Source organism: Notamacropus eugenii, chromosome 1 (assembly GCF_028372415.1).
Source record: "Notamacropus eugenii isolate mMacEug1 chromosome 1, mMacEug1.pri_v2, whole genome shotgun sequence".
Lineage (NCBI taxonomy): Eukaryota > Metazoa > Chordata > Mammalia > Diprotodontia > Macropodidae > Notamacropus > Notamacropus eugenii.
Genome location: NC_092872.1, coordinates 582,737,016 through 582,761,682, shown reverse-complemented (window position 1 = coordinate 582,761,682; position 24,667 = coordinate 582,737,016). Strand labels below are relative to the sequence as shown.

The following is a 24,667-nucleotide window of genomic DNA, read 5'->3' as shown; positions in this document are numbered from 1 at the left end:
GCACAATACACTGAGACCCAGGAAGACACACAATTACCCGAGAATGTCTGACAACCTGACAGTATGTATATACTATATCTGTCGCACATGATTTCCTCACAACTTCATCTGTTCATGCACTTGTAAATGTGTATGATTGAATCCTCAAAGGAGATCTCTTTCTCCATCTCTGTCTCTGTCTCTCTCGCTGTCTTTATCTGTCTCTCTGTTTCTCTCTCAATATTCTGTGAATGTGGTGATTATGGTACTCTAGCAGCTTTTGCTGATGTCCCAGAAATTTTGTAAATATTATAGGCAGATGGAGACATGAGTGAGGAAGGCTAGAATTAGAACTCCACTCGTCATTGCATGATTCAAATAACCTTAATGAACACGAATCTGTATTAACTGCTGCATATCATACAAGACAGGAATCTAAATATGATTGAGTCCTTTTGAGTTACAGGCCCTCAACTTATTGATTTGGTGAGATAAGTTGACCTCATTTTACAGGATTGAAAAATGGTTATTAGTATCTCTATTTTTGGTTGCTACATCTGTAAATCAGCACTTCTTTTTAGCTGAAACTGCCTATAAATTACATACATTTGAAAGTTATATTTTAAAGATAGTCTAAATAAAGGGTCCTTAACATTTAGTCGATGAACTTGTTTGTATTTTACTATTTTGATCACTATATTCCAATATAATAGAAATATAATATAATTATATATGTATATATTAGGCCTAATATTTAGAAATACGTATCTCTATATTAGGCCTACTACAGAGATAAAGAATAAATATAATAAAATGATTCCTTTGCAGTCTTGTGCATTTAGGGGTCTGACATAAAAAAGTTAAATTAAGTCAGTTTTAATATTTTCAAATTAATAAATGATGAAGGGAATATGCTTTAAGAATGCACATGGATAATAAATCTCTGCAGAAGACTGCGTTTCTTCAGGCCAGAATGATGTCAATGACGATGATTAATAACAGTACTACTGTGAAGTAGTATAGTTTATACTACTGGTATAGTAACTACAGGTGTTATTAATCCCATTTTACAGATGAGGAAGAAGGAAAGAAGAGAATAAATGTTTATCCAGTGCCTCGTGGGTACCATGCTAGGCACCTTAAAATATCTCATTTGATCCTCACAACAACCTGGGAAGTGCTTTTTTATCTGTATTTTATAGCAAAGGAAATTGAGGCACATAAAGGCGAAGTAGTGTGCCCAGGGTCACTTTACTAGTGAGTACCTGAAGTTGGATTTCAACTTGTTCTCTCAGACTCCAGGCCCCACTTGCTTTTAATACTTACCCACCTATCTGCCTCATTTCTTCTGAGGGGCCTGACACCTAGAATACTTAGGTGGCTATAGCTAGTAAGTGTTGAAAACACGATATGAACTCAAGTCTTCCTGACTCTAGAAACAGTCTACTATACATTGTGGGCAGCTAGGTGGTGCAGTAAATAGACCACCAGTGCAGGAGTTAGGAGGAACTGAGTTCAAATCTCACCTCAGACACTTGACACTCCTCATCCTGGCTCTTCATATCCTGATGAATATCTGGTCACTGGATTCAGATGGCTCTGGAGGAGAAGTGAGGTTGGTGACCTGCACAGCCCTCCCTCACTCAAAACAAAGTCAAGTACAAGTCATGTCATCATTTCTCTGAGGGCACTGTCTTCTTCGGCAATGAAGGACAAACACACACACTATACATTGTACTATGTTGCCTCTCATTAGACTGAGGGCATGATTCACAAAATTGTAGCTGGAATAGAGACTCCAGAGACAAAATAGTCTAATCCACAGATTCTTGGCAAGAGTTCTCCATAGAATGTATTCTGCAGCTTGCCTTCCAGCCTTAGCTTGAAGATGTCAAGTGAGGGGAACTCATTCAGAGGATATAAGGGACTTTTCACTCTTGGGTAACTAAAATTGTTTCAGAGTATTGACTTATACTTTGGAATTCATTCATTCATTTGGAATTCAGTTACAGTGGTCTGTATTTCATTCTTTGTGGGCCCTTCTAAGGCAAACTTGTAATCCTTTGCATTCCTCACATTGAGCATTGGCTCAGTACTGAGCTCAGTGGATGATCGACAACTGTTTGTTGAATGAATCAGTGAAATTCTGTGAAGGTTGGCAATGGTAATAAATTTTGAATCAGAGGTTTAATTTTAAGTTGTAGCCATTATTATAGGGCTTCATATGGCATAACAAATAGTATTTAATTTCTTTGATATTACCAGTGTTACTCTCAGAAAATCATGATGATAATAACACACTTATATAGCAATTTTCTCCACTGATATCCTCATCTAATCACTAATTGTGGCAAGGAGATGAACCCAGGTTCCCGGTGATTACACCAATGGTGTACAAGCTTACATCGGTCTTACCATGAAGAAAATGTGTCTAGTACTGGTACATGATAAACTGTTGTCTGAAGACCAAACTTCCTAAGTACAGACAAGCCCATCGCCATAGGTTTGATTGACTAGAAGAGGATATTTTTTCTTTTTTCCCCCCAAAACTCACGACACTAATTTTGTCAGGCTTACATTCCTTTCTTTAAAAACAAAGTTTTCCAAAAAGAAAAAAAATACTTCCATTTATTATTAGCACTTCCTTTTGAAATTCCTTGATTTATATTCAGAATGGGATCACAAGATTTCACATCAGGTTGGAGGATAGACTTTATTTTATGTTTGTGGGGCTGTGGTTACCAGAAATAGAGGAATGGACTGGAGGTTTCTAGACCCATGTCTTCTATTAAGTGGGTTCAGTGTTTTTCCCCACACTCAGCCTTGAAATAAAGCTCAAAAAGGAAGAAGGGATGCCCTCTAATGTTTTAAAGCAGATTGCTTTAAACAAAAAATAATAAAGCTCAGGATAAAAAAAAAGAAAATTATCTTTTAATGTCAGAAAGTACCATCAGCATCCTCCCCAGAAATAAAATGAAATTCCCACAGCTTTCTTGGCACCAGAAAATAAAAAGAATAGGAAAGTTTAGTGATAGAAAAAGAGCTGTAAACTGTCATGAATGGAACATATTGTTATAAAATTATTCCATGTTTAAAAGAAGAGAGAGAGAGAGACAAACAGACAGACAGACAGACGGAGACAGAGAGAAAATGCACTCAAATGGAAGAAAATTTAACCAGGCCAGTAGTTGGATTGAGGAGCAGGGTCAAGGTTGAGATGAGAATTAGCACCAGATTTGCATTATGGCTTTAGAATGTGATGTTAGAGTTTAGGCTGTTGCCTCATTCTTTGTCTTTATTATTCACCAGCATTCTCCTGGTAATAGCATATGTTTTTCAGTTGAATAGACACTACTATGAAGAGAAAGAAAGGAAAGGGAGTAAGGATTTATATAGCACCTACTATATGCTAAAGGATTTACAGGTAATTTTTCATTTGATCCTCACAACAATCCTGGGAGGTAGTTGCTGCTATTATCTCCATTTTGCTATTGAGAAAAATGAGGTAAACACAAGTTAAGTGACTTTGCCCAGGTTCACATAGCTAGGCAATACCTGAGGCTACATTTAAACTCCCCTCTTCCTGAGTCAAGGCCCCACTACATTACCCAGCAGTCATGCTTTAAAATAGTACTTCATTTATTTGAAACATTTACTAAGTGCCAATAGGTAGAGGGGAGTTTGTAGTCTACCTAGTATTTGGTGGTGTTCTTATGTCTATATCTCTATTTGTCTATCTTTCTGTCTATCCATCATCTGTGTATCATCTTTCTTTCTCTTTCTTTCTTTCTTTGTTTCTCTCTTTCTCTCTTTGTTTCTTTCTTTCTCTCTCTCTTTCTTTCTCTCTCTCTCTGTCTCTCTCTCTCTGTCTCTCTGTCTCTTTCTTTCTTTCTTTCTTTCTTTCTTTCTTTCTTTCTTTCTTTCTTTCTTTCTTTCTTTCTTTCTTTCTTTCTTTCTTTCTTTCTTTCCATCAATATCAGGTGGTAGAAAATGTTTTCTCCACAGACCTCTCTACCCCTTTGACTTCAGGACAGAACCAAAGAATATCAGATTTTTCAGTACAAAACTACTTAAAATAATAACTTTAGCACAGTTGTAGTATATAAAATAAACCCACATAAATCATTGGTATTTTTATGTGTCTAACAAAGCCCAATAGCAAGAGATAGAGAAATTCCATGTAAAGTTATTACAGACATTATAAAATATTTGGGAGTCTACTTGCCAAAGCAAACCCAGGAACTGTATGAGCACAATTACAAAATACTTTTCACACAAATAAAGTCAGATGTCAATATTTGGAAAAAACATCAGTTGCTTGTTGATAGGTTGAGCTAATATAATAAAAATGACATTTCTACCTAAATTAATTTATTTATTCAATGGCATATGAATCAAACTATCAAAAATTATTTTATAGAGCTAGAAAAAATAAGAACAAAATTCATCTGGAAGAACAAAAGGTTCAGAATATCAAGGGAATTAATGAAAATAAATGCAGGGGAAGGAGGCTTAGCCATACCAGATCTTAAATTGGATTATAAAGTAACAGTCATCAAAACTACATGGTAATGACGAAGAAACGGAGTGGTAGATCAGTAGAATAGGTTAGGCACACAAGACACAGTAGTCAACAACTATAGTAATCTGTTATTTGATAAACTCAAAGATTTCAGCTTCTAAGATAGGAGCTCACTATTTGACAAAAACTTCTGGGTATACTAGATAATATCATGGCAGAAACTAGGCAAAGACTAACATCTTACATTGTATACCAAAATAAAGTCAAAATGGGTACCTGATTTATATAAGCAAACTGGGAGAGCAGGGAATAGTTTATCTGTCAGATAGAGAGCATTATAAAATGAAAAAATGGATAATTTTGATTACATTAAATTGAAAAGGTTGTGCACAAAGCCAATGCAATCAGTATCGGGAGGGAAACAGAAAACTGGGAAACAATTTTTATAGCCAATGTCTCTGATAAAGGCCTTATTTCTAAAACACAGAGAAAACTGAGTCAAATTTGTAAGAATACAAGTCATTCCCCAATTGATAAATGGTGAAAAGATATGAACAGACAGTTTTCCAAGGAAGAAATTAAAGCTATCTATAATCATATGAAAAAAAGCTAAAAATCACTATTGATTAGAGAGATGCAAATCAAAACAGCTCTGAGGTACCACATCACACCCATCAGATTAGTTAACATGACAAAACAGGAAAATTATAAATGCTGGAGAAATGGGAAAATTAAAACACTAATGCATTGTTGGTGGAGTTGTGAACTGATCCAGTTATTCTGGAGAGCCATTTGGAACTATGCCCAAAGGGCTATAAAATTGTTCATACCCTTTGATCCAGCAATATTACTTCTAGGGCTGTATCCCAAAGAAGTCATACAAATGGGAAAAGGACCTATGTGTACAAAAATATTTATAGCAGATCTTTTTGTGGTGGCCAAGAATTGGATATTGAGGGAATGCCCATGAGTTGGGGAATAATTGAACAAGTTGTGGTATATGAATGTAATGGAATACTGTTGTGCTATAAGAAATGATGAGCAGCCAGACTTCAGAAAAACCTGGAAAGACTTGAATAAACTAATGCTGAGTAAAGTGATCCAAACCAAAAGAGCATTGTACACAATGACGGTGACAATGTGCTATGACTAATTTTGATAGACTTAATTCTTCTTAACAGTGCAAGGATCCTAGACCAATTCCAAGGAACTCATTATGGAAAATGCTGTCCCCATCTAGAGAAAGAATTATGGTGTCTGAATGTAGATTGAAGCAGATTATTTACTTTCTTGATTTTTTTTTTGGTTTGTTCCTTCTTTTCTCTTGGTTTTTTCTGTTGGTTCTAATTCTTCATGACTAATGTGAAAATAGGTTCAGTATGAATATATATGTAGAACCTATATCAAATTGCATGCCATCTTGGGGTGGGGAGAGTGGAGATATGGGGAGAAAATTTGAAATTCAAAATCTCATGGAAGTGATTGTTAAAAACTAAAAATAAATACATTTTTAAAAAAAATCTCTGATTTAGAAGGTGCCTCAAAGGCTAACATGTCCCTTCCCCAAAATTTCCCTTCATAACATCCAAGAGGCTCTTCACTTTTTGCTTGAAGACATCATGTGAAAAGGAGTCCCGTGTAAGTAAAAGCATTTTTCTTTGGGATAGTTATAAATATTGGGAAGTTTTTTTCTTTTTTCTTTCATTAATCAGAAATCTTTATCATCTTAGCTTCTACACATTGGACTCATGGTCAAAAGCAGATGAAATCTAATGCCTCTTGAAAGCCATTCAGATCCTTAAAACCAGCCACTGTAAGTCTTCTTTTTATCTAGGCTAAACATGCTCAGTTATTGCAACTGATCTTTGCAATCTGATTCCAGGACCATTCACTATGGTGTTCACCCTTCTGTGGATATTCTAGATAGGACCCAGACCTAAACCAGACACTCATGCTTACCAGATTCTCATGCTTACAAGATTTTTTTTTTTTTGCATAGGGTCACAGGAAAGAACTTCTAATCTTACAGTATCTTATTACCCAGGCAATTTTAGCTTGCTGTCACTTAACAGCATATGCTTCAGAGAAACATCGTCATGGTGGAAGAAATGACTTTCCATTTTTTCTTTTAAATCATTTTCTCTTACAACTCTTTAACTCACCCTTACTAGACAAAGAGAAGTTCTTTGTTACTGTTCAGATCACAGTTATATGATATTACTAGAGGCTGTGTAGGCAGATTGATTCTACCTGAGCTTTACCTTTCCTAACTCTTAAGTATAAATATCCAATGGTATTATTCTCTCATTGAGATTTTCTTTATACACCTTAACTTGATTGGCACAGCAACCAGCAGGAACAGCTCACAATCAGGAATAAAGATTGAACTGCCTCAGTTCAAGACTTAAATGTATTTGGCCTATTGTTTCCTTAGTATTTGTTCTCAGGCAAATATGCACAATCTCTTTAAAAATGCCTTGAATGTAATTATCGCCATCCTACTGATTGAGTTCACTATGATGCTGAGCTTGTCCCGTTGACTTACATTCTTTTTCATTAAGGATGGGTGCATGGGGGAATGGAAGAAACTTTGGACTTTGATAAAATCTGACTTTGAGTTCTGTTGCTAATACTTCTCAGTTGGAGAAAGGTCACAAGCCACTTCTGTTGGAACCCTAGTGTCCAGTCAAGTGAGATGATGATGTAGACATTGCTTTGTCAACAGACTGCACTATAGAAGCATGATTGTTATCTTTGGCATATAGAATAGAAAGAGCGCTAGACTGGCAGTTCAATCCTAATTCTGTCACATAACTCCTGCGTGATCTCAGGCAAGTCATTGAATGTCTCTGGTCCTCAGTTTGCTGATTCCAATTAATGAGGGACCTAGATGAGATGGTTGTGAAGGCCCTTCTCATTCTAAGGTCATGATCGTCTAAGAATTGTCCCACCTTTTGAATCTCTGGTTTCCTTTTATGGGATCATCATTCTTACAGGAAAGTGGATTTGAAAAGTCAGATTTTGTCATCATCTGCCACTCTTTCTTCCATCTCGCCTGCCATGTCTACTGCAAGGCAAATCCTGCTGATTCTAACTCCTCAACATCATGTGTATGCCTTCCTCTTTATCCCTACCACTATAACACAAGTCCAGTACTCATCCCCAACTCTCCATGCACCAGCTTTTAGAATAACTTCTTAGCTGATTTCCATTTTCTTCCAGTTTATACATTCATGTTTGCCAGAATGATCCTATTTAACATTGTTGTTCAGTTGTTTTCAGTCGTGTCTGAGTCTTGGTGACTCCTGCTGGGGTTTTCTTGGCAAAGATACTGGAGTGGTTTGCCATTTTCTTCTCTGGCTCATTTGACAGAGGAGGAAACTGAGGAGACCAGGATTAAGTGACTTGCCTTTGGCCACATAGCTAGTATCTGAGATCAGATTTGAACTCAGGCCTTCCTGATTCCAGGCCCTGTACCTGCCCAATCTTCTTAAAATCATGATCTCCTTACATCTCCTCCCCAATTTGGTTGTAGTTGTCTTCCTGGTCTAATGCCACATCATTCCCTTCATCTGCTCTATTACTTGCCAAAATGGACTAATGCCTATTTCCTAATTTGATCCTGTCTTTTCTGACCAATGTGTGTTCAGTGCAAGTTATGCAGTATTCCTGGAAGGCATTTCCTCATTTCTGCCTGGTGAGCCCCTATATGTCACACTGAATAGAGCTCAGAATCCAACGTCAGGAAAAATCTTTGAGTTCAAATTTTATCTCAAATACTTACCAGCTTTGTGACCTGGGCAAGCCCCTTCTCTCCCTCTGCCTCCATTTACTCATGTGTGAAATGGGAACAATAATAGCATGCACCTCATAGGGCTGTTATGAGGAAAAAATGCGGTAATGTAAAATGCTTTGCATATGTTATTGCTCATAATTTTTACTAGTAGGATACATAACAACAATTCTTATTACTATGATTATTATTATTGAAATGCTTTTTCCTTTGAGATCCAACTCAAGTGCCACTTTCTCCATGAAGAGTTCTCTAATTGCTCCCTACCCACTCCCATTCTATTTTTTTCTTGTATTTTACTGTTTGTGAACATGCTATATTCCTCTTAGATTGGGACCTGGACCTGGGTCCTTCATGTTGGTAGCCTTTGCATGGTGCTTTGCTTGTAGGAAATATAAACTTGGTAAATGTTGGCTGAATTGAATTAGATTCAATTAATTGAATATCACATGTTTTCCTGGTAAGTAGAATAAGCAGCTGGCAACTTGCTAGTCTTTGAGAGGTAACCAAATGCCCTTTGTCCCAAAATACCCAGCTTCCCAGGTTCCCAAGTATAATGTCTGAATTTCACAAAATTAGTCACACCTTTGGGTGAAGATATCTTTCAAAATCTTTTGTGCCATCCCTGGTGTATTGTGACAAAGAAGGAGCAATTCAAATGCCATCTTATATGAATACCTCAGCAGAAATTAACTTATCATATAAGTACCAAGATAGAAAGACAGGTAAGGAAGATCCAGGATGCTACATAGAATGCAGGCTTAGGTGGAACACTGTTCATAAGTGGCCCTGAAAAGCTTAGGGGAGAATAGAGAGGTGTGAAGCACATAGGTGGGTGGTATGCAATCACAAAAATGATTTGGAAGAATGCCCCAGAGAGCAGACTTTTCTTATTTCACAGCCTACCCACGTCCCTGGCTGTTTTAGGGGCACAACCATTGCAGGATTTACTAGCTGAACATAATATATGCTATACTATATAATATATATGTAACCTGTTTAGGGCATATAAATGTTTAGTAACAGTTAACAAGTGACCTTTGCTGTGTGGTGTATGATGGTGAAAAACAATGGCTTCTCCTCTGCTCAATTTTTCTAGAGTTTTCCATCATGTTTGGCAAGAAAAAGAAAAGACTTGAAATCTCCGGACCATCGAATTTTGAGCACAGGGTTCATACTGGGTTTGATCCCCGAGAACAGAAATTCACAGGACTACCACAGCAGTGGCACAGTTTGCTGGCAGACACAGCCAATCGACCAAAGCCCGTAGTGGACCCTTCATCCATCACACCCATTCAACTTGCTCCCATGAAGGTACTGTGATAGTGGTGGTGTCTGGTTGACTTAAGATTTCATTTGTCTGGTTGTATTTAATTTTAGCAACTATATTTAGGGACAGTTGGGAGGTTCAGCTCAGGACAGTGGATAGAGTTCTCAGCTTGGAGTTAGGAAGTCTCAGGTTCAAATCCTGTCTTTGATACTTCCTAACTGCGTGACCCTGGCCAAGTTACTTAAACTGTCTACTTAAGCATTCTTCTTTTACTTAAGCATCGATAGTTTAGTCCCTGTGTTGGTAGAATACATTCCCACAGCAGAAGTTCTCTACAGTGCTGAAATCAGAAAGCCTTGGCACATTTAGAGGCAAAAGTATGAACATGGTAAGCAATGACCTTTTGAATGGCTCCATTATATATGACATTAATTAGCTTCAGTAATTTAGTAACAGTCATTCCATGACTCAAAAAGGTGATTCTGTTTATAAAACAAAATATGAATAAATTCCTTCCCTGTAGTTGCAAGCAGCTTAATATCCTCTTCAACCCCATGATATATATATATATATATATATAGTCACAAAATGGACGTGACCTCTCTTCCAGTGGTTGTTTTAAAAACTGACTTCATTAAGGGTAGCTTCTCAAACTAACAGAGGTTATTAGCTCATTGTTGAATGAATATTAATGATATATGTATTTATATATGCATGCACAGGTGTGTACCTATATAGTCATATACGTATATATGCATATATGCATATATGTGTGCATATATAAACTATCAAAATTTAAAACTGCATTTTAAGACTTTTGGAATACTATATAGAACATGTCTATTCTATCTAAGAAGTGAGCATATCTGGGAGACTAAAAATTTTGTTATGCTATAGTTCAGAATTAGTAAATGATCATAATTAATATTTATCTGGAATGTGATCACATTAATAAGGATGTTCTCAAGGATACAGATTGCAAGCCATTCAAGACTGCCCTTCCCAGGCAACTCTTGCATTTTCTCCCATAGTTTCACCACAGAGGGTTCACCTAATATATCAGGCTCCTTCCTCACTTTTTTTTCTTGGACATCTTAAGGCTTCTGGTGTAGCATCTGGCTTGTGCAACAGTTTTCTTTTGATCTTACCATATGATTTACAAAGAAATGTTTATGGAGTGCCAAAAAAAAATTGTGCTTTGGGGTTTTTTGTTTTGTTTTGTTTTTAGCACTAAAAAGGAAAAAAAAATGTGAGAATAGACTTAGGGTCAATTTTTCTCATATTGGAAACCATACCATAACGATATTTAATATCCAAGAAAGAATCAGGGTTTCAATTGCATGTTCTATCTAACCCCATTGCCTCTGCTTAATTCTGTTGCCATCTTTGAGTTCAATATGGGTTGAAAATAGACAACCTCTCGCTTCTAGTGGGACTCCACTAGGATTATAATGATGATTGAATTTTACAGGATAAGTAGACTTGGCTAGGTTAAGATCTGCACCTTTAAAAGGATTGCCTCTCTTGATGAACTCGCAGATGATTACATTTTAGAACTATTCTAACCCAATATTAAGAAATCTCTGAGAGAAAAATAGAATAATAAAGCAAAATTAAATAATCAGAAATGGAACAGACTAGGTCATATGGTTCACCTTTTACATTTTTTGTTGAATCTTAATGCTGAATGTCAGTACAAACAACTAAACTTACTTAGTAGTCTTTTACATTTAAATTAAATAATTTCAGTGAATGTTTCATATACTCACTCTAAGCATTATTTATCCCTTCATTTTCTTTTACTTTCCTACTCTTCAGTACTTTTCCAAGATGTTACCTTGCTCTACCATTACTCTTCCCATTCTCAGCCCCGTAGTGAGCCCAATATGATTCTATACAGTTGACTATTCTTAATTTCTTGGCCTCTTAGCCTGTCACTGATTGTAACTTGTTGAACCCAAACCCCAGATCTCCCACCATCTTCTTCCTTTGCTCCTTCACACATGGTGATTAATAAATCTGGAGAAAGTCATGAAACCATGCTGACATTATGAATGAGTGTTATCTGATACCACAGAGAGGTAATCCTTTTACTGTTCTTTAATTGGTTCTTACCAAAGTAGCTGTTCCAAACCCTTCTGTCATTACCACCTCCTCATGACCTTCACCTCATTGCTCACAGAAAAGAGATCATTTGCCAAGACCTCCCTCTTCTCCTGATTTCTTTATCTGATATCCTACTGATACACCCTTCATTATCTCTTCTTTTATTCCAGTCTCTGATGAAGAGTTTGCCTTCTCTTGGCAAAGCTAACCCTGCTACATACCCCCCAAGTCCCATCTCTTCTTTACTCTACACCTGATTGCCTCCACTATCGTGCCAACTTTCTCTCTAATCTTCAATCCCTTCTATCTACTGGCTTCTTTCCTGCTTCTTACAACCACACAAGTCTTCCCCAATAGATCTTACCATCTTCCATCTCTGAGTTAAAACTCTGAAAAATCCTTTATAATCACATTTCCACCTCGTCCCTTTCACTCTCTTTTAAAACATCTCTTCAACCTAGCTTCTGATCTCATCATTCAAGTGAAACTGCTTTCTTCAAAGCTGTGAGCAAGTGCTTATTTCCCAGATCTAGATCTGGGTCCTCTATCCCTGCCCCATAAATACTAATACCTCCAACTCCCCCTTTTTCCCCTGAGATCTATATTGCTAGGCACAGATGTGGCTGTGGTCAAATAAACAGAAGACATACTATAGAGATAGGGGTGGAAAGAAGTATGCCACAGAACTCCATTTTTTTCCTCAATTTAAGATGTGAGAGAGATGGTCAGATTGGTCACAGTGAAGTTAGTCAAAAGATTTTCAACTATAAAAGAGTTAAGAAAGCTTACACCCTGTTCTCCCTGCCCAACTACCTTCATGACTACCACAGCTTTCTTTAGCTCGCTTCACCACATAGCAATGTGAGAAACAGATGAGATATTGCTCACTGTGAAAATGTTGGACGTAAAAGGTAGGAATGGGGAAGGCTTCCTGCTAACTCTGTCAGGTGGTGAAAGAGACTTATAAGAAAGTTGTAATATTCAGATTCCCCCCTTCACACACATAGGAACATAGCTCTCCTTTCTGCCCTGCTGATTTATCTAAATATGTGTATAAATACCCTGACACCTGGGCTAAGCTATGCTGGTGAGTAGCAGTAGCCCTAAATGACTTAAGTTTGTGTCCACAGATACCCCTGTGGTCTGTAATCACCAAAAGAGGTCCCAGTTAAAGGCTATCACTCTGGTCCTTATCAGCCAATTCCTGGGTTCCGCTGATGTCCTAACAAAGAGACCAGAAAAAAATGAAATTAGATATGCACCTTCTGTTTATTCTAAGAATCCCATTGATGTTAAAATTATGTGGCTACAGTTTGTCTTGAGAATATGCTGGATCTTGTGAGGTACGTGGCTAGTCTGAGCTGCCCTCTCTGTCTGTTGGTTCAGTTATTCCACTGGTCTATGGATGTCTGTTGGCCCTGTTCACCTAAATATATACCATATGTTTCTTGTTGGAATAAATCTTTACCTTCTTTATGAAGCCCATTTCCCTCTTGCTCTGTGTAGCTCTCGTGAAATAGGGATTTCCCACAGGTTTCAAACCTTTTATCTCTGGCTTCTATTTTGCATTTATACTTCAGTGTTGTAGTTTTCTGGTTAGTCAAATATTTTGACTTTCTAGTGAACCTGCAGTGTCCAAGGCATGGGAACATCTTTGTTTTGTGGAGTTGAAACCAAGAAGAGCAACAGATGGAGAGTGGAGTGAGCCCCAAATTTCCAGTTTCTGCCCTCTATAAAGGAAAGCATTGGGAGAAGTTTGGTATTCCACCCACCCGCCCCCTGGAGAATAAGCATTTATGTGATACCTACTATGTGTCAACCACTGTGCCAAGCAACTTTTACAAATATTATCTCACTTGAGATAAATAACCCACAATAATAGTTGAGGGAAAAATTTAAGTCTTTGGTTTCTTTTTATTATGACTTAGCCCTGCTCCTTGCTGCTTTCCTAGACTTCATGAGGCTAGTTGTGCCCAGGAACAACCCCACAACCCTTGCTTTTTCTTGAAGGATAGAAGGATTTCAGAGCTCTCAAACGTAAGACTACTGTCTTGGCAACCTCAAGGGTGACACTGCACAGAAATGCCTGAAAGCTAGATGCCAGGATCATTCTGTTCAGTAAATTTCCAATCTTTCATTTAAGAAACTGAGGTTCAAGAATTCTCACTCTGCAGGTAACAGATCACATCCTATCCTACCGTTACCACCTCCAAGGCTGGGGGTTATTCCACTTTCTGAGGCTGGGGCCAGAAACTTGGGAACCAGTAACCCCACTCTTGGGCCAAATATGGAGTGTTTCACTTCTATTACTGCAGTAACCTGCTGGCAGGTAGGCCTGCCTCAAGTCTCTTCCCACTCCAAACCTTTCTCCATTCAGTCACTAAATGATTTCCCTAAAATGAAAGTTTGATCATGTCACTCCCAGGCTCAACTTCAGTGACTTCTTATTGTCTCCAAAAGAAAACACACAACATTCTATTAAGCATGCAAAGCCCTTCATAATCTAGCCCCCTCCTACCTTTCTAGTCTTCTTAAACTTTACTCCAGACAAATCTGAAAACAAATGAGGAAAAAGTAACAGAGGTTATGCAACTTCTGTTAACACTGAAAATACCAAAGAACTCATATCACACAAGTTATTAGAACCACAATTTACTCTAAGAAATAAAATAAGGAAATAAATACATAGAACAAAGAACTAGCAGTGGTCATAAGCAAAAAACTTTCTTTATTCCATTGGAGATAGGAAACTAGAAGACCCACTTTCTTGTGTGCAAATCTCAAGGCATACACTGGTGACTACAGTGAGCTGTAGCCCTGACAGTGAGGGTAAGCAGCAACAGTGAGACAAGTTTGATTCATAGAAAGGCTTCATGACCAGAACATGGTGAAAGAGAGGCATGGTCTTGGCATGGGGATCCTGACACTCCCCAATATGTGTTCTTCAATCCAGTGACACTGGCCTCCTGGCCATTGCACCACCAAGACACTCTATCTCTTGGCTGCGGACCTTTTCTCTGACAATTGCCCATGCCTGGAAGACTCCTCTTTGCTCTGACCATTGATCTCCCTGGCTTAAAAGTCCCAACTAAAATCCCATCTCCAACAGAGAGCCTTCCCTAACCTATCTTAATTCCAATGCTTTCCCTTTGTTCATTATTTATTATTCATGCATATAGCTTGCTTTTGTATACTTGTTTGCTTGTTTTCTCTCTCACTAGATTGTAAACTCTTTGAGGACAAGATTATGTTTTACTTCTTTATAAAATATCCCCAGTGTTCAGCCCAGTGTCTGCCACATAGCAGGCACTTAACAAATATTTATTAAATTAATAAAAATAACAACAAAACAATTATAACAAACATACCAATTATATAGTTTTAAGGTCTGCAAAGTACTTTACAAACATCTTATAGAAGAAGATATAACCAAAAAACTTAAACAAAGATTTCTTATCTTACATGCGAATCAAGTTAATAAGGCAGCTCTCTTGATTAACCCATACAGTTATAAACAGGAAAATGCAAATTTGATCTTGGAAAGGTGAAAACCAGTCTGACATTATGAAGACACAGTGTTACCATTGCTGTTCTAAGCTCATTAAATTGCCTTTTCACTTGGCCTAAAAAGAAAGCCTTGGCTTTTTATTCACAAAACTTTTTTCTCTGCTGCTCTCTGACATTCAAGATGTAGTCATTCTTTTAAAAAATGTTTTATTGTAAACTCAGTAACTAGCCACAAAAATAATCAAACACACAAAATAAGAAGTAATGTATAAGGTACAGTCATTATCAATTCACAAATTAGAACCAAATTAAGCAACAAGCAAACAGAAAAATAAAAAGATGCTTTGGCACTCTTCTTTTTTAGGTGTGTCCCTTCCTTCTTTCCTTCATTCTTCTCTCCCCTCTGCCTCTATTCCTTCTTCCTTCTTGCCTTTCTCATCTTTTCTGATATATACACAATCATGATTCTGCTTCTGCTGATCTTATTTTGTATCACTTGATATAGATCTTTACATATTTCCTCATAAACTTCATATTTATCATTTTATCACATGAGGAATTGTCATTTTTAATATATAATTTATTTATTTTTCAGTTCTAAACATTCACTTACACAAGAATTTGAATTCAAAAATTTCTCCCCATCTCTCCTTACCTCCCACCCCAGGACAGTATGCACCCCATCCACCCCTTCCTCCAGTCTGTCCTGCCTTCTATTACCCACCTTTCTTCCATTCTCCTCCCCCTCTACTTTTTCTATAGGGCAGAATAGATTTCTATACTCCATTGCCTGTATAGCTTAATTTTCAGTTTCATGCTAAAATAATTTTCAACAGTCATTCTTAAAGCTTTGAGTTCCATAGTCTCTCCCTCCTTCCCTACCCACTGTAATTGAGAAAACAAGCAATTCAATATAGGTCATACATGTGTAACAATGCAAAGCACTTCCATAATAGTTATGCTGTAAAAGACTAACCACATTTCCCTCTGTCCTATCCTGCCCTTCATTTATTCCATTCTGTCCCTTGACCTGTCCTCCCACAATAGTGTTTGCTTCTGATTATCTCTTTCCCAGATTTGCTATCCCTTCTGTTATCTTCCCTCTCCTATCCCCTTCCCCCTTGCCTTCCTGCAGGGTAAAATAGATCTCCATATCCAATTGAGTATGTGTTATTCCCTCCTTAAGCCCAAATACCATGAGAGTAAGACTAAATTATTTCCTTTCATCTCCCTAACTCCTCCCCTCCATTGTAGAAGCTCTTTCTTGCTTCTTTTATGTGAGATGATTTGCTACATTCTAACTCTCCCTTTTTCTTATTCCTAGTACATTCCATTCAATAGTAAATTTTATTTTATTTTTAGATATTCTCCCTTCATATTCGTATTTGAGCTCTTCCATGATCTGAGACCATTGTATATTTTTTGGAGGTTTTGGATGTAGAAGCCTTGACTTTGATGTCTGTCTGATGGTATGCTTTGTTCTTCCTCATCTGAAAGGATGGAAGAAAATATCTTTTCACCAAGAAAGTAACCTTCTACAGTCTTTATTTTTCCCTTTTGGGGGCATTTTCCCAGCCATTTACTTGACTTTTGAGTCCTTTGTCAAGTAGAGGGTGTACTCTAGGGACTTGTAAGTTCTTAGCTCCATCATGGTGACACAATCAGTTTATTCCTCTCCTGGCCAATGCTCTGCTCTGGGAGCAACCACAGGCACTCATTTGTGACCAAGATCTGCGAGTGGAATTCCCTCTCTAGAGCCTCCACCAGCTCTACCACGCCAGCACTTCTCCTCACCCCAGGACTACCACTCAGAACTGAGACTCAGATCAAGCTGCTCAATTCCCCCAGGGTCCTTAGGTGGAGGGCTCCAAAAGTGGACACTGCTGCCACCCTGGGTCAGGGTTGGGGCCAGACCTGCTGCCTTCTTACCCAGGTGAAAGAGCTTTCTTATTGAACTTTGAAGCTGTCTTTGGCATTTGGGGGTTGAGAAATCTGAGAACTGCAGCTGCTACCTGTGATTCTGCTCCCTGAAGCCCGCTCGGCTCTAAGCCTGGTGTGATAGAATTTTCCTGTTTTCTTAGCCTGGAAATCTCTTTCACTCTGTAGTTTTGTGGCTTCTACTGCTCTAGAATATGTTTAGAGTCATTTTTCACAGGTATTTTATGGGTTATGGGCTGAGAGCTAGAGTAGGTCTGTCTTTCTACTCCACCATCTTGGCCAAATTTAATCATTTTTCATCTGAATTTAATAATCTATCTTTACTCCTTAGTACATTAATAAAATTTGTCTAGCCCTTTTCCATTTGTTGGGTCTCTCATTTTTTGTTATTGTAAATAGAAGTTATGGATGCTTTTGTACAAAAGGTTTTTTTTCCTCCATTTTTATGATACATTTGTGGTAAAGTCCTAGCAATGGACAATGACAGGTATGATCAGCTTTGTGATTCTTATTGAATATTTAGCATGCTTGCAATATTCTTCTGTGTTTCTGCCAACAATGCTGAGCATTTCCCTATGGCTCTGTTATTTCTTTGTCTTCCATTTAAAAAAAAATGTTGCTGTTTAAACACACACACACACACACACAAAGAAAGATACACACATACTCACACACGTGCCTATATGTATATATACATTTAGACTGATAGTTGAATTAAAGTTTATTGTTGTATATATTATAGAACATGGGTCCAAACCTATTTTTGTCTTTCTTTTTCTGGTCATATAATTATCCAGTTTTCCCAGTAGTAGTTTTTGTGAAATAACGATTCCATTTTGTAGCTTTTTTAAATGTATGGATTAGCCAAGCCTTTATCTTTTTTCAAGAAAAAAAAATTGGATTTTTTGGATTTCTCATTCTTTTGATTTTTCCCTGTTTTTGCCATTAGTGTTAAAGGGTGAAACCTCAATTTTTTGTATCTATTGTAAATAGGGAATTTAATTAGCTTTTCACTTTTTTAATAATTCAAATTTCCTTTTTCATAAATTGTCTTTATCTTTTATATGTTACTCCACCAAGGAACGTATCTTACTAGTTTTCTATGAATGCATTAATTCATTATGAAGATTGAATATCAGGCACTACCGAAATTTTGTCAGTCTTTTTAAAGGTGCTTTGTTGTTTTGCAAAATCCTTTCATATTTTAATAATGAAATCTGACAGTTTTTTTTCTGTGAATATATAAAGGATCTGTGATTTTGCCCACATGGGGCATTATTTTTAAAAGTTTTTTAATAATACTTTATTCTTTTCAGTTACATGTTAAGAAATTTTCAGCATTCATTTTTTAAAAGATTTTGACTTCCATATTTTTCTCCTTCCTTTCATCCCTTCTTCTTCCCAAAGACATCAAACAATCTGATATAGCTTATACATGTTCAGTAATGTAAAACGTATTTCCACATTAGTCGTACTATGAAAGAAGATACAGAACAAAAGGAAAAGAAACCACAGAAGCAAAAACCAAAGTGAAAATAGTAAGCTTCAGTATGCTTTCAGACCCCATTGTTTCTTTCTCTGGATGTGGATCGCATTTTCCTTCATGAGACGTTTGAAGTGGTCTTAGATCATTGTATTTCTAAGAAGAGCTAAAGTCATTCATAGTTGATCATTGCGGTGTTGCTGTTCTTGTGCACAATGTTCTCCTGGTTCTGCTCACTTTGCTTAGCATCAGTTCATTTAAGTAGTTCCAAGTTTTTCTGAAATCTGCCTGCTCATCGTTTCTTGTAGCACAATAGTAGTCCATTACATTCATACACCACAACTTGTTTAGCCCTTCCTCAATTGATGGGCATCCCCTCAATTTCCAATACTTTGCCACCACAAAAAGGGCTGTTGTAGATACTTTTATACAGGTAGGTACTTATTCCTTTTTTTATGATCTCTTTGGAGTACAGATTGCTAGTGGTATTGCTGGATCAAAGGGTATGCATGGTTTGATTGCCCTTTGGGCGGAGTTCTGAGTTGTTCACCTGAATGTGTGGATCAATTCACAACTCCACCAAAGTACATTAGGGTCCCGATTTTCCCACATCTTCTCCAGTATTTATGATTTTCCTTTTCTGTCATATTAGCCAATCTGGTTGGTGTGAGGTGGTACCTCAGAGTTGTTTTAATTTGCATTCCTCTAATCAATAGTGATTTAGAGCATTTTTTCATATGGCTATAAATTGCTTTAATTTCTTCTTCTGAAAACTACCTGTTCATATCCTTTAACCATTTACCAATTGGGGACTGACTTGTATTCTTATAATCTAACTCAGCTCTATATATATTTAAGAAATGAGGCCTTTATTACAGACACTTTCTGTAGAAATTAATTCCTAATTTTTTTCTTTCCTTCTAATCTTAATTGCATTGATTGTGTTCATGTAAAAGCTTTTTAGATTACTATAATAAAATTACCCATTTTACATTTTTAAATGCTCTCTTCCTCTTATTTGGCCATAAAGTCTTCCCTTCTCCATAGATCTGACAGGTAAACTATTCTTTGCCCTCCTAATTTGCTTGTGGTGTCACCCTTTATCTTTAAATCATGTACCCAATTCCACCTTAACTTGGTATGTGATATGAATGTTGATCTATCCCTAGTTTGTGCCTCATGGTTTTCTGGTTTTCCTGCCAGTTCTTGTCAGAGAGTGAGTTCTTATCCCAGAGCCTGGAGGCTTTGGGTTTATCAAACAGTAGATTACTATGGTCATTTACTACTGTGTCTTGTGTACCTGTCTGTTTCTTAGCCAGTACCAAATATTTTGATGATAACCATATTATATTATAGTTTGCATCTGGTATGATCTGACCACTTTCCATTGCATTTTTTTCATTAATTCATAGGGAATTCTTAATATGGGAATACCTTCCACTAAAAGTGAATCACAACCATCTATGACATTAAATAAATCTTAGAATGTCACCCAAAGCACATGAAAGTCAAGTGACTTGCCTAGAGGCTAAATAGGTAGTTAGTGTCACAAGTGAGACTTGAATCCAGGTCTTTTGGACTCCAAACCCCTTTTCTATCCAGTATAACATGCTACTTCTACTTATTCTTTATAAATCAAATTTGACTTTAAAAATAGTGAGGATAATGGGAAGCTAGGTGGTATAGTGCACTAGCTCTGGAGTAAGGAGGACCTGAGTTCAAATCCAACCTCTGACATTTACTAGCTGTGTGACCCTGGATGAGTCACTTAACTCCAATTGCTGAGAGAGAGAATAGTGAAAAAAAAAGAAAAAAGGAAGAAAGGAAAGAAAGACGATTAATGAGAAAGGGTGATATAATAAAAAACATGCATAGAACACATTTTGTTTTGTTTAAAAAGTTTTATTGATTCTTTTTGTAATGGCACTGCTATTTCCCAGTGATTCTACCCCCAAATTCTCCTTGTAACATATAAGTACAATTAAGCAAAGGACACCAACACATTGACCATGTGTGGGAAGGTATTGCTCTTTCCCTGTCCTGTGATCTGCCACCTCTCTCCAAAGAAGCAGAAAGCCTCCTCTAGACCTCATTCCCCTTAAGTCAAAGTTCTGGAGTCTTTCAGTGTTATTTTCCTTTACAACATTGTGATCATTGTATCAATTATCCTCATTATTTTGCTTACTTTTCTTTAATTCATGTGGGTTTCTCTGAATCCTTCATCATTATCATTCACTAGGCTTCTTTGGACCAGAGCAGAATGCTGCTTCCAGAGTGCTTCAGCCAGTGGAGACATGCTGACTGGACTTTATAGCAGCACCCCAGGAACAATCCTTAAGAGTGAAGAAGTGAATTTTAACCTTTTTCTGTGATTTTTTTATATATCTGGCAATATTTAATCCTAAAATAATTCTTCCTGTTGAATAATCTGTGCTACTAAAGGGATGTCCTGCTTGTAGAGGGAACCCAGAATAGTTATTGATAAATGCTCTTATGGGTGCCAGTGATAACCTAAACCACTCATGCTGCTATGAAATGAAAGTAAGAATTTAAGCCCTAAAGTGTGCTTCCGATGAAGTGCTCTGCAAACACGTTCTGGAAATTTATGGGCCTACAAAGATCCTCCCTGATTGCTTTTGCATTATTATGGCCAACATATGGTCTCCCTACTCCTCGTCTTCCTCATTTTGCCTGCTCTCTCACTCTAATCCCTGCAGCATAAGGGTAGGAGAACAGAAGCACCTGTCTGCAGAGATTACTGAGCCATGAAATTGATGCAAAAAACCTGGTCTATTAGAAATGAAATGTGCAATGTATTACAATTTATTTTAGGCCTTCTGCCTGATTGCCTTAGGCATATCCTGATTTCTTTGGGCCATGAGTACATGCTATTTGACTTTTGGTTTGCAGACTAATTAGAATTCATCTGTAAATATGACATCTGTTTTCATGTTGACCTAACTGGCCTGCAAAGCAAATATATGTCACCTCCTTCCTGGTTCACAGCCACATCATGGAGGCCAGTAATTGGAGGAACATGATTCATTCTTTTTAGCCTAGAGACACATAATGAGTGCACCAGAAACTAGAACTATTGAGATTTCTGAAGTAAAATTGATCTCAGGATTCTTAAAATGGACAGTAAGGTCTTGGCAGCATATTAGGAACTTGTGGCCCCATTCACTCCAAAAGCCTGAGGACTTTCTCAGAAAAGTAATTGTAAAGCTGAGTTAATTTGGTCCTTTCCCCTCCACAGTGGTTGTTTTGGCTCATTCTAGATACAGGGGGCAAAGTGCCAAGTGCTGCCCCCAAAGTCTAATTGGGAAGAGGAAATGAGCATCTGTCACTACATTCAACTATTCTGCCTAATCTGTACTTTGGAAGAACCAAGTACCAAAGAGAGTTTAAGAAAAAAATCCATTCTTTACTGAACATTGCTCCTCCCCTTTAGCCCATTTACCAGGGATGATGTTCATTCAATTTTGAATTTATGGAAGCTGTGAATTGATCCAGCCATACCAGAAAAGAGTTTGGATTTTTTCCATAAAAGAGACTGTACATGTAGGCCAAGGGATATGATTGCTAGACACACGTATGTGTGTGAATATACATACATGTGTATATAACACATTTTATATAGAGAAATTTTATAGATATTACATTCACTATAATATTTATCATATAGCTTATATATATCCTAAGGAGATTAAAAAATAGATCCTTTGTAGAACAAACTTCAGGATAGAACACTCATGGTAGCAAAAGATCATGAAACTTAATGGGTGCACTTTGATTAAGAAATGGGTAAAGATGTACCCTATTAATAGTACAGATGATTCATACAGTAAGAAATTAGGGATATGAGGAATTCAGAGAAATAATGTATATACTTATATAAGCTAATACATGCCAAAGAGGCAGAATAATAAAATGTTTATGTCCAGTGGCTACTTTTATTTAAGTGAAAAGAACATTCAAATGTGTGATTGTAATGACCAATCATGGCCCCTGACAACATGAAAAATAATGCCTCCCTTCTTTCTTTAGATAGTTGAAGCGCTGAATGTGCCAAATGTTTCGTATGCTATCAGACTTGGTCCTGGTGCTAATTGGTTTTATTTAGTAATTTTACTTTATCAGAAAAGACTTGTCCAGCCAGACTTTACTGTGATATTTAAGACAGAATTCATTACTGAAATTTTCATTGAAAAAGATTAAATCCTTCTTTGAACATGGTAATTTAAATTTCAGGTATTCTGTTCATCATTCCAAAGAATTCATCTTCTTTCCTCTGTCCCTGGGCTGGTTCCAAATTTTTAACACCCTATATGAAGTGAAATCGGTAGGTTTCTCTTCCAGGTCAATCAGTGGTATTGAGCTGACCAGACCTGGAACTTAGCTGTCTGATGATCTTGAAGAAAATGCATATTTAGGCTTTTCCTGAGTAGCAGAGAGCTTGAAACTTGGGCTATCAGTAGATAGCTGTCTTAATGTATCACTTGACCCATGCCTGAAAGTTATGTTATTTATAGTCACACGTAAGGAACTGAGGTAGTAAAAAGGAGAAAATGTGTGTGAGTGTGTATGTGTACATTTGTTGTGAAAAGCTTATCTCTGATTCAGTTTTATTGAATTTATTTACCTTGAAGGTAAGTGGTTTGAAATACTGTCATAAATTTTTGAAATATAGCAAAAGTTATATGAGTATAACATATTATATATATATATATATATATATATATATCCATGAAGCAGCTGTTTTATTCAAGTCATCAGGCATTTATTAATCATTTACTATGTGCCAGACAATGTGCTACTATTACTTAGAATATATTCTGATAGAAACTATGTATTTTAAAAATATAGATTACCTCTTATAGAAGGCAATGCCTGTCTTATATTGCAAATGAAGCTTTTTTTTCTTTAAAAGGAAAATGTTTAATTGTAAATGCGATCTGTCTGGCAGTTCACCTGTATTTCAAAACCGACTGTCAAAAATAGCATGTCTATTAGAGTTGCAGCTTTATCCATGAACAGATCAGATTCTGCTATACTAAGATTTTATAGGAGAGTGCAGACAAATTGTACTTTTCTCAAACTCTCAATAAACCTATGGGGCTCAGAGAACAGTGAAGGCATCTGACTGGGAGCACTTGAATTTTCTGAATACTTGGTGCTTTCTTGTTACTGCTGTTGTAGCTGAGTTGTCGGTCATGTCTGACACTTTGTGACCCCATGCACCATACTGTTTACTGGATTCATTTGCCATTTCCTTCTGCAGTGGAATAAGGAAAACAGGATTAAGTGACTTGCCCAAATTCACACAGCCAGTAAGTGTCTGAGATCAGATTGGACCTCAGGTTTTCCTGATTCCAGGATGCGGACCTGAAGACAAAGAATATATCCCAACTCTTAGCCAATTAACTTGATTTCTAGTTATGCAAAAATTGTGGAATTCATTCATTGAAGAGTTTGTGAGGTGGAAAAAGGAAGCAGTGATCACTGTAAGCTGTCATTGATTAATCTAAATCATATTGTGACAAACTGATGGTTTTCTTTTTGGATAAGGTTATTAAATTGGTCATAGAAATACCACAGATGTAGTATTCCTGAATCTTAGCAAGCATTCAATAAATTCTCTTAAAATATTCTTATAGAAAAGATGTTCAACCAATCTAATGACCCCATCTGGAAAGAAAACCATCGTTTTGTAACAGTTTGTTTTTGAGCTCAAAGCCTTTTTTTTATCATGTATCCCACAAGAAAAACAAATGAGTATGCATCCTGAACATGTGAATACATAATTATTTTAGATTATATACGTGTACTGCATTGAGAAGCATATGCAAAAGAAATTTTTAGAGGCACATCAGTTGTATAGTAGATAGTACACTAGTGGTAGAGTCATGGAGAGCTGAGTTCAAAATATGCCTCACTTAACTTTGTCATCTTGAAGAAGCTACCTAACCTCTCTGGGCCTCATCAGTTTCTTCATCTGTAAAATGAGGTGGTTAGACTCAATAGCTGCTAAGATTTCATTGAGCTCTAAATCTATGGTTCTATGGGATA

The 24,667-nt window shown here is 37.0% G+C and overlaps 1 protein-coding gene across 2 annotated transcripts in view; it reads left to right on the top strand.

The window, feature by feature from the left end:
- PAK5 (p21 (RAC1) activated kinase 5) overlaps nt 1–24,667 on the top strand; it is a 330,539-nt gene that overhangs the window by 214,153 nt on the left and 91,719 nt on the right. Inside the window, exons 1-2 of one of the 2 annotated variants that reach the window (XM_072634448.1) lie at nt 6,227–6,314; nt 9,394–9,608. In XM_072634448.1, the coding sequence (XP_072490549.1) occupies nt 9,405–9,608 (204 nt within the window). In that variant the 5' untranslated portion in view covers nt 6,227–6,314; nt 9,394–9,404. Of the gene's footprint in view, nt 1–6,226; nt 6,315–9,393; nt 9,609–24,667 lie in introns of those variants that run through there. The other variant, XM_072634449.1, reaches the window with a different exon arrangement.